This window comes from Ahaetulla prasina, chromosome 18 (assembly GCF_028640845.1).
Source record: "Ahaetulla prasina isolate Xishuangbanna chromosome 18, ASM2864084v1, whole genome shotgun sequence".
Classification (NCBI taxonomy): domain Eukaryota; kingdom Metazoa; phylum Chordata; class Lepidosauria; order Squamata; family Colubridae; genus Ahaetulla; species Ahaetulla prasina.
In genome coordinates this window covers 10937912-10948662 of record NC_080556.1, presented here as the reverse complement: position 1 = coordinate 10948662, position 10751 = coordinate 10937912, and the positions used below count along the sequence as shown (strand labels likewise).

At 48.5% G+C, this 10751-nt stretch overlaps 1 protein-coding gene across 2 annotated transcripts; it reads right to left on the bottom strand.

Annotated features, from left to right (window-relative positions):
* Nucleotides 1–7268: 7268 nt before the first annotated feature.
* LOC131187131 (CAP-Gly domain-containing linker protein 1-like) lies at nt 7269–10722 on the bottom strand. 2 transcript variants are annotated; one of them, XM_058161334.1, is made up of 5 exons: nt 10659–10722; nt 10339–10384; nt 9780–9839; nt 8128–8652; nt 7269–7523 (listed from the first exon to the last, which is right to left on the bottom strand). In XM_058161334.1, the coding sequence occupies exons 1-5, from the start codon at nt 10667–10669 to the stop codon at nt 7347–7349; spliced, it is 819 nt and encodes a 272-aa protein (XP_058017317.1). In that variant the 5' UTR covers nt 10670–10722; the 3' UTR covers nt 7269–7346. The 2 variants fall into 2 exon arrangements, with proteins under 2 accessions (XP_058017317.1, XP_058017318.1); XM_058161335.1 differs by lacking the exons at nt 10339–10384; nt 10659–10722 and adding an exon at nt 10385–10611.
* Between the last annotated feature and the right edge of the window lie 29 nt (nt 10723–10751).

Here is a 10751-nt window from a genome sequence, read left to right as displayed (position 1 = left end):
GCCCAAAATTGTTTTGCCGGTGGGCCAAGGCATTTTTTAACCTTGTCAGAACAGCCTGAATTTGTTTTTTTTTTTTTAAATTTGTATTTATATCCCGCCCTTCTCCGAAGACTCAGGGCGGCTTACACTATGTCAAGCAATAGTCTTCATCGTATATTACATACAAAGTCAACTTATTGCCCCCAACAATATCATTTTACCTACCTTATAAAGGATGGAAGGCTGAGTCAACCTTGGGCCTGGTGGGACTTGAACCTGCAGTAATTGCAAGCAGCTGCTGTTAATAACAGACTGTCTTACCAGTCTGAGCCACCAGAGGCCCTATTTAAAGTCTTTAAAGTATTTAAAGTCTTCAACATGGATTCCTGCATTGGGATGTCAAGTAGAGAATTTGTATGGGTTTCTTTTTCCACCCCCTCTGTTTTCTGATAACTAGCCAAAACTAAGAGCCAATTTGGTTAAAGAATTGAAGCAGGAGGTTAGAAGCCAGCCGATAGCAAGAGTTCTAATCTTGCCTTAGGCCTGAAAGCTGATTAGGTGACTTTGAGCCCAACTCACTTCAGAGGGTGAATATTATGGGAGGGAGGGAGGGAGGGAATAGGCGAAGGAAATATTGTGTGTGCTTACCACCTTATTTTTAAAAATAATAAAGGTGGGATATAAATAAACCAACGAAATAAAGGCCTGTCTTACCTACAACCACGTTGTCATTCTGCTGTGTTCATTTCTGGAAGTCTGCTGCAATTCCAGGTGTTTCTGGAAAAATATTAGAGAAGGCAGCCCATTTACAGGAATATCACAGCAACCCAGTCAGTATCAGAATGAAGAACTTCCAGTTTCCAGCTCCTGCATTGCTGGCTTTACTATTTACACAGCAATTTCTGTGCTGGGCCTCTGTGGCTCAGACTGGTAAGACAGTCTGTTATTAACAGCAGCTGCTTGCAATTACTGCAAGTTCAAGCCCCACCAGGCCCAAGGTTGACTCAGCCTTCCATCCTTTATAAGGTAGGTAAAATGAGGACCCAGATTGTTGGGGGCAATAAGTTGACTTTGTATATAATATACAAATGGATGAAGACTATTGCTTAACACAATGTAAGCCGCCCTGAGTCTTCGGAGAAGGGCGGGATATAAATGCAAATTTTAAAAAAAAATTCTGAAGTATTGGAATCCCTACTTTATATATACACCGTAGAGTTAATAAAACCCAGCTGAATCTAAGATTAGTTAAATTACTAATTTAAACATAGCTTAAGCATAGCTGAAGTTACTAGTACAACACGGTGTACTAGTCACTCTATGTGTACACGTACATTAACACACGTGTGTCTGTGTATATCGTTGACTGCAATGAGTGGCCATAAAAATTGTGTGTGTTTGTATTCATTCTAGTGTAGAAAAGTAGTCCTTAATGTAGAGATTGCATTAAGCAAGGATCCATTTACCTTAGTATGTTCACTTTATTGTGAGTGATCTCAGCCCGTTACATATTTTTCAGTTTTTTTCTGGTAGGTATTTCATGGCCTTTTCCATCCATATATATATATATATATAAAAGTAGAAAACTCTGCTAGATGTAGGAGAGGAACTTAAAACACAAAATGGCTGGGCCATTTTTTATAAAACTGACAATTTTAGGTTTAATCAGGGTCTTCTTAAAGATGAAAGCTACCTCAAGAATTGTTTGTAACACCAGAATTCGAGAAAGATTTCTTGTCTTGAAGAAAAAGAACAGTGGCCTACCTTGTTGGATTCGTCCACTTTTTCAATTTATTTCTACCGGGATTAAAGATTTGAAGCTAAAGATCTGAAACAGTGCTTCATCCAGGTTAAATAACAAGAGGCTCAGTGCTAACAGTAAGTTCAGCACAGGGTCTCTTTGGCTCAGACTGCTAAGACAGTCTGCTATTAACACAGCTGCCTGCAATTACTGCAGGCTAGAGTCCCACCAGGCCCAAGGTTGACTCAGCCTTCCATCCTTTATAAGGTAGGTAAAATGATATTGTTGGGGGCAATAAGTTGACTTTGTATATAAATATACAAATAGAATGAAGACTATTGCTTGACATAGTGTAAGCCGCCCTGAGTCTTCGGAGGAGGGCGGGATATAAATGCAAATAAAAAAAAAAGTTGTTTGAAGAAACAGGTTTGGCCTATTGAGCTTTTGGCAAATGATCTGCAATTAACAGTGTGAAGACACTCTTGCCTCTAAAATTAAATATATGATGTAAAGGAGAGTGAAATTTTCGTTCAGTGAGGCAAAACAAACCTTTGAGTTTTCGCCTTATTTAACAGAAAATGTATGATGCCTTATGGAACCTTAAGGAAGTTCTAATACTACTGCAGTCTGTTTCTTTTTCCTCTGCCTCAATTATTTCACCTTTCCTTTAAAATAGCCAGAAAGCCCAGCTGTTGCAAAGCACCTCTCCAAACACCGGCATATCACTCACTCTTGATGAAAACATTCTTTCCAAGCCTAACAGAGCGCCTTAATCTATAATGGGAGCCTGCGGTTAAGTGCTATAAAAATACTTGCTGCAAATCTGTTACAATCAGACAATACTTATCTCTCGAGCTTGTTCGGGAGATTTTGGAATAATCCCTCAGTGAGACACCATGTTCCTATAAGAGGTGACACGGGATTTATATAACAGGGCTTCCAAGCCGCCCTTTAATCAGCTGCGGACCTCGGCCTCCCATTTCTTTTTTTCTCAGTTGCTTTCTCTATAAACAATAACATGCAATTATCTCTGATTTATGTGCCTGCCTCGACAACAGTTTGGTCTTTCCTCTTTTTTTCTCTCTCTCCTTCTTAGGATAGCATTTAAGCCACAATGAAGAATGTCTATTTTTGATTTCAAGTGTTCCAGTCCTAGCTGGAAGGAGGCTACAAACCTTCTTGCCTTTCCACCGACACAGGAAAACAACCATCCACCTGTGTATTCAAAACATTTGCAGAGATTTAAAAAGCAAAGGGGGGGGGAACCTTCAAAGGGCCTCCTTATGAACTTGAGCACTGCACTTCAAAGAGACAGCTGTAAAATGGGGAAAGGTGTGAAGAATTGCAGAGCAAAAGAGGCCGAAGCTGAGCCTGTATTCTGGACCACCAACCTGAGAAGGCCAGAAAGGTGGGGGGGGTGATCCCCCCAACCCTGAGATTGCTGTTTTCTTTAGAGCGGGACTTGGGAACCTGAGGGAAGGGGGGAAGGAAACAAGGCAGGAAGAGGGGATCCCTGCTGCCTTGCTCTGTCATCTGCACCTCTATAACTGTCTGGTTTGGTTTGCAACCAAACAAGACAGACCCAGACTTCAGAGGATTATTAGAACTGCAGAAAAAACAATGGCTCCCAACCTGCCTTCCATTGAGGACCTGTATACTGCAGGAGTCAAAAAGAGGGCTGTGAAAATATCTACAGACCCCTCGCATCCTGGACATAAACTGTTTCAATTCCTACCCTCAAAACAACCAGAGCACTGCACACCAGAACAACTAGATACAAGAATAAGTCCTAACCAAGGATCTGTTAAGATAACTCCCAGGTATATACTTACTGAAAGTACTTACTTCCCAGTTCCAAGTAAGGCAATCCCGCCCCCATCAGAATATTCAGATCTGAGAAGTTCAAAATTTCCACATATCCAGGCAGCCCTTTGGGGATTGCTCCTATTTACTATTGGTACAGCCACTAGTTTCTTCCTCCACAATCGCTCGACTTCAATTTGCAAATCACAATATATTGTTATCATCATCGTATTATTAATTCGGCTGTAAACCCACACACTGGATGGAAGGGACCAGTGGTAAGTTGCTCCCGGTTCTGCCTGGTTCTTGCAAACTGGTAGTAAGAGCGGTGGGAGGCTCCGCCCACCCGCCCGGATGTCACCATGGATGATCTGTGCACATGCTCCCATTGCGAACTGGTAGTAAAGATAAGTAGAACCCACTCCTGGAAGGGACCCTCTCTCTTTTATTCATTAAACATGAAACCCAGTCAACGGAACATTTAAAAATGTATCACAAATATCACTGGCACTGATGGTTGATACGGGTTGCTGCCAGCGTCCTGTGTATCGACCAAGTACCTTCTTAAGATGTACGATGTTCCGAGTAGCGCAGTTTTTTTGCAGTTCTGCTGGTATTCTTGCAGGAAGGTGCAATTTCTTGATGCGTTTTGTAAAATTCTTGGACATGGTACCAAGTGCCCTGATGACAATGGGTACCACTGTGACATGTTTCATCCATAACCACATGGTTTTGATGGCCAGATCTTAATATTTAATAATAATTTTATTATTATTATAATTCATTCAGCCATAAACCCACACACTGGATGGATGGGACTCCCCATGTCCAGGAGACCAGAGGGGGAATCTGGGGGTGGGGGGGTGAGAATCTGGGGGTGGGGGTGAGACAAAGCCGAGGGATCCCCGTCTCCCTTTATGGCGGGGGTCTCCCCTCAACGACCACGCGCTCCTCTCCTGGCCGGGGGTCTCATTCACGGCCACCGAGAAGCCGAAGCCCAGGCGGGAATTGCGGGCCTCGGCAGGGCCGGAGACCCACCCGGGGAGGAGGAGAGGAGCGGAAACCCCGTCTTCGGGGCGCTGGTGGGGAGGGGGGAGGAAAGCTCGCTTCTCCACGCGCGTCCATGACTTGTCCACGGTGTGAAGGCGGCGGGATCCCCTGCCTTGGTTTCGAACGATTGGCCGCTTGAACCTGCGGCACGGTCTCCGTACCCGAGGGAGAGGAAGAGAGGGAGGGAGGGAGGCGGCAGCCAAGGGAAAACCACCCACCCACCCCCGCTCACTCCCCAAAGAGGAATCCCCGGATTTTAAAAATAAAATGCCAACGTGTGTGCTTGTGTGTTTGCACCGAGTCTCACAAGGGAATGGAAAGCAACCAACCGGCCCAAATGCAGGAAGCGCAGATGGCAACTGTAACGGGGAGCCCGAATAACAATGTTTCCAAAAAGGCAGCCGTGGGAAAACCTTCTGGCTGCTGCTGCTCCCTCGCCAGGAGAGGCGGGGACGGGTGCAGCAGCCCCCCACCCCACCCCCACGCTTCCCGGACCCCACAAATCAGGGCAGATGAAGGCAAAGGACGACGTTCACACGTGTCCGGAACTCCGACCCGGGGCCTGCTGCTTGAAAGGCGGGGCAAATTCGGCTTAAAAGTAAAGAGGGGTTGCTGCTTTTCTGCAGGGGTCCAGAATCACAAGGATAAGGGGGTGATGGCGGGGATTCAGGAGGATAAATTGTCCCCGCTCCCCCCACCAACCCTATAAACAGCAGGGAGCCAACTGCCCGTCTCTGCCTGTTCAAATCCACCCAGACCAAATTGCAATTACCAAACCATTTTTTTTTAAAAAAAATAACACAGTTGGCTTTGGGTTTCAAAAAAACCCGACTTTGCCAAGCTGACAGACCCAAAGCACCAAGCATTTTTCTTAGGTCTTATGAGCCCCTCTTTTGTTAACTTCTAGCCGTAGGAATGTCCAGCAGGATCCGTGTTTGCAACCCACAAGCAGCCGAGGAAGAGGAGGAAAAAAGCAGAACCCACATTTCCATTCCTCCCTCCAGCTCCTCTTAAAATAAGGCATCCTGCAGCATTTAACATACACGGGACCATAAATCTTATTCCGCATTCTTTCCATTTTTAGAAAGCTTATTTTGCTGCCAGGGGCTGCCATGCAGTTGTATGTTCTCTCTCTCTCTCTCTCTCTCTATATATATAACTATATATATATATTTTAAAAAGAGGATCCTGTTAGATACCTGTGTGACTTTGCAGGACTCCACTTAGACTTAGCAAAAAGACTTAGGGGTCTAGTGAGGAGGCGAGTGACCCCTTCTTAAGGCTGCACATCGAGGTCCAGTTTCTGACTCAAGCATCAGAACGGAAGAATCTCGTTGCCCTTTCTCCCCACATAATTGTAGGGTTGGTCGGCAACCAGGACAGTCCCTCCTAGCACATTCCTTTCTTTAGTGGGAAAGAGATAATGGGACTCTTGACCGAGCAGGGATTGAAAAATAGTGGCGTTTCCTGACTGGATGCCGTGTTAAAACCTTTTCTAAATGCTCTCGCAAAGTGGACCATCCAGAAATTTGCATAGCAAGTGGCTTCCGAGAGCAGTCGTACAGAAAAAAAAGTTTGGGTCACTTTGGGGGAAAAAAGAGGCGAATGGCACCGTGTGGTGCGGGTGTGGAATTCCAAGTGTGGGCTAGCTCCACAATCCTTGGCTGGATTTTATTTTTCCAGTCGAGGGGAATAAAGTGCCTGCTAAAAGGAGCCACCATCGGGGTTTGTAAATTAGGAACGGCTGTGAGGAGGAAGCGGCTAGATATATTTTTTTCTGCATCTCTCAGTGGCAAAGAGTTCTGCGGTCACCCGTTGGAACCGATGGGGCTGGAGATGATCTGGGTGGAATTTGCTGCCCCAGAGATGTGGTGGTTGGCTCTGGCTTTAATTGCATCAGTGTGTCAGGAGGGAGATAAATTTATGGAGGGGAAAATGTTCCATGTCTTGAGGAATTTGTACCAGTTTTTCATTATGTTACCATAAAACACTCAAAACAGAAAATGATGCCGTGCAATAAAATCGACCAATAAAGTCTAAAAGCTATAATCAGCATCTGTGAGGAAGACCAGCAATGAGAGGAATTAAAAGAGGCCTTAATTGTCCAATCTGCTGGTTCAGGAAGAATCCATGCGAAGGAAGAGGGGACTGTCTTCTCTGCTAGGCAAGACTGCACCCGGGGCTGAACCCGAGCCAAGACCCAGGGGAGGAAGGGGAAGAAGAAAAGCCCACTGCAGGCACCGCCTCAACAGCCACCTTCTGTGGATTCCCTGCCCATGTTTTGAGGGTCAAAAAAGCATTTAGAGTGGGGAGCAACAGGCCTGGCAATACCATGAGCTGCTGCTCCCTTCAGAAAGCTGCACCTGTTGGCACACGGGCTGCTTTCTCTCCACTTTCCCAGGGTCATTTTGCAAGGGCCTCAATGCCTCTCACCCCAAGGACATTTTGGCCCAAGTGCCAGAAGAGGGGAAACGGGACTTCACCAGGACCTCCGGAGCAATCCTGCAGCTGCCTTCCCAACTATCCAGAAAGGCTGGTGGGGTGCAGGAGGAATTGGTTGGTACAAGAGCACCCTCTGGTGGCAATCCCAGGTAATGGCTAAGAGATGCCTTGAAGGGGGCAATGAAACCGCGCCGGGGGTGCAAGGGCGGACGCTTCACATCAGGACCCGCCCAGCGTCTTTGCGCTCGCCGAAAGAAGGGCGCTTCGGTTTTGCAGGTGTGCACATTTTTATTCAACACTCAAGTGACGATCAGCTTCAGGAAGATGCATTTCAGAAAAGACTGTGGTAACAGACAGAAGGACAATTTTCACCCCTCTCCAGCTGAAGGAGCCTTTCCCAGAAAGGACTCTCCCTGCTGACCGGTGGCTCCGGGGACCCCCAGTGCATGCCTTTCAAGAGCCAAAAGAAGATCGGTGGGCCCACACCCCCATGGGCTCTGTGCTCGGCCTGTGGGGAGAAAAAGAACAGTGTTGCAAAATCTCCTGGTCATTTCACTTGATGGTGCCCACGGGGCATTCCTTCGAAGGGGATTCTGCTAAGCTTTTGCGCACGCTTCTCGCACCAAGTTCCCAAAGGGTGATCCCTTCACGACACCCAGATTCCAACTCTCTTCCCAGAAATCAGCAGTGCCCAAGTGTCGGGAGCCTGGCCCACACAGGAAAGCCTCCTCTCCCACACCCGCGTGCCCTGAGAAAAGAGGCCACCTCAGTGAGTGAGAAAGTGGAACAGGCTACCTACAGGCCTGCAGGGGAAGATGTCGGGATCAAGGGAGCTTAGAAACCTGTAGAAGCAAAAGACCTGGCCTCAGACAGCTGAGGAAAAACCGGCCTTGTCCTCCTCCAGCATTGGCTGAAGGGGAAGCCCGAGACCATCGAGATACCCCCTTGCCGGTTTAGCTTTATGTGATGCTGGAGCTGGGAAGCTAGAGCAAGAGAGTCCCTCTCCGTCTCATATCCGGAGAGCAAGTCCTCAGCAGAGGTCCCCACCTCCAGCCACTCAACCGTCCTCCAGCACCATTAAACTGAGCTGAGCCCTTCTATGCAGAACTCACCTCTTCCAGCAGGCCACCCACTGCCTCCTGTGGCTGCCCTTGCAGAGCCTCTCCTGCTGCAGCTTCCGCTCCTTCGGCCTTTCCTGGTCCCTCGGTGTCCTGGCTACACAGGAATTGCTCACCATGCTGCTGCGGCGGCTTGGAGGCCTCCTGCTTAGACTTCAAGATTTCATTCTCTAATTCCTCTTTGTCCAGCTGCGGACAGAGAGTGGACAGAGTGGCCTCCAACGCCAGCCGGGCCTCGTGAGCGCCTTTTTCCAGTTCGGCAGCGCTCCCGGCAGCCTCCTGACAGGCCACCCTCACCCTCTTCTCCAGGAAGGCAATTTCTGACCGGAGTCGCTCGGCCAGCCCTTCCTTCTCCTGGATTTGGCTGGCAGCACGAAGCATATCAGCTTGGAGGGAAGCCATGACTTCTTCCTGCTTGGTATTCAGCTGCTTTATCTGGGCTTCCAGTTCTGCCACCTTTTCCTGCTCTACCTTCAGCTGCTGGTGTCGTGTCTCCCAGTCGGCACTCAAAGCTTTTACCTGGGCCAAAAATATGAGGTGCACGTTCTTCAAAACTTGCCTCCGATTCAGTAGAACGATGATATAATTCTACCTGTGACCACTTACTTCCCTCTGTTTTTCTCCTCCCCATCTTGTACTTTATCAAGACCGGCAAGCAACTGCAGCAATTTCATAGCCCCTTTAACACCCAGCCCTTCAAGACATTATGGCCAAAGCAATAATGCAAAAACAAAAGAAATTGTTAGAAAGGCAACATGGAAGGTGAATGCCGGTGGAAGATTCGGAGGGAGTAAAACTGACAAGAGAGGAAAGAAACTAAGTTGTAGCTGCTATATATTTTCTGTGGACCTAGAAGAGAGTTCACTGCTGTGCTAACACCCAATGAAAAGTCTAATTTTTGATTAAGTGTAACAGGAAACATTTTTCTGCAACCTGAGAGAGGGTTGTATATGGAGGGTGTAGAAAATGTTAAAACCTTGTCCAAACTTTCACTTACCATTAGCAACCTATCTTCTCTAGCAAGGAAAGAAGATTCCTCCTAAGAAACCCCATCCCTCTCCTCCTGCCTCCAAGAGGACATTCTGGCAGACCCAAAAGGAGGCTGGCTCTGCCCCAGGGGTGAAATTCAGCAGGTTCTGGAGAACCAGTAGCGGAAATTTTGAGTAGTTCGTAGAACCGGAAAATACTACCTCTGGCTGGCCCCAGGAGTGGGGATTTTGCTGTATCCTTCCCCCAGGAGTGGAGGGAATGGGGATTTTGCAGTATCCTTCCCCCAGGAATGGGGAGGGAATGGGGATTTTGCAGTATCCTTCCCCCAGGAATGGGGAGGGAATGGGGATTTTGCAGTATCCTTCCCCCAGGAGTAGAGGGAATGGGGATTTTGCAGTATCCTTCCCCCAGGAATGGGGAGGGAATGGGGATTTTGCAGTATCCTTCCCCCAGGAGTAGAGGGAATGGGGATTTTGCAGTATCCTTCCCCCAGGAGTAGAGGGAATGGGGGTTTTGCAGTATCCTTCCCCCAGGAATGGGGAGGGAATGGGGGTTTTGCAGTATCCTTCCCCTGCCACACCCACCAAGCCACACCCACAGAACCGGTAGTTTTTTTTTTTTTTTTAAATTGAATTACACCACTGCTCTGCACCCACCTTTATCTGAATGGTTTCCACTTGGGAGAAATCCTCTTCCATTTTCTTTTGCAAAGCCATCTGAGGGAAAAACAGAATTGAGCTGCAGGGCTTCCTTTGGGCCTTCCGCAAGCAAAGGGCCTGTTTTTTGGGGGGGAGGGGGAGAAAATATGTCTTTCTGTGGCAAAAAATGCCGGGGGTGGGGGGAAGAAATACGTTTGAAACTGGGTTTTGTGTGTGTGTGTGTGTGTGTGTGTGTTTCCTGGCCCAAACTCAGCTCCTCTACAGCAACCAGAGCGCCCTCAAGTTGATTTTATTGCCTTGCAAAGACAGGCAAGAAGAGGCTGAGCGCTGGAGCTTCTCCTTATACCGCATTTCTTTATATTAGTTTCCCTCACACAAACAACGCCGCTGCCCCGAGAGAAGGAGGCAATGCCTGCCATCACCACTCGCCCCCCCCGCCCCTCCCAGAGCTGCCAAAGGCGCTCGAAGCAAGCCCGAGGCCAGGCAGCGAGCGCGGCCTTCTCTGAGGAGAACCTTCGGCCGGCCTCCATAGCCGCCCCCGGACCCGGCCACTCACGAAGTTCTTCTCGAGGCACTCGACGGAGTGGACGCCGTTGCCGCACCTGGAAAAAGAAACGCAAAACCCGCGTCTGGAGGGAGGGCGAGGCGAAGTCGAGCTTCTTTGCCGCCGCCCCGAAAGGCTTCGCTAGGCCTCAAACAAACGCGTGCCTCAGGAGCCGCCCATGCCAACGGTTCTTTTCCCGCCCAAACAGGGCGTCCCCATTGGCTCCCGGAGTGGTCATGTGACCCGCGCCGACGATGGCCTCCTCCCGCCGCTTGCTCCCTTTCCCACCCAACACAGTTGGTTCCTAGAAGGGCCGCCGTTGAATCACTCACTTTTCCGCCATGGAGACGCTCTAGGCTACGCGACCCGCCTCGCCCGCCCGCCTGCTATTTGAACCTTCCCTCCCAATTTGGCGGCCCCGCCTC

Bases quoted from the DNA above. Each gene is read 5' to 3' on its own strand.
- LOC131187131 (XM_058161334.1), bottom strand. The intron at 9,840-10,338 runs GTGAGTGGCCGG...TTTTTCCCTCAG, and splicing joins AGTGCCTCGAGAAGAACTTC to ATGGCTTTGCAAAAGAAAAT. The intron at 7,524-8,127 runs GTGAGTTCTGCA...TTCTCCCCACAG, and splicing joins TGGGTGGCCTGCTGGAAGAG to GCCGAGCACAGAGCCCATGG.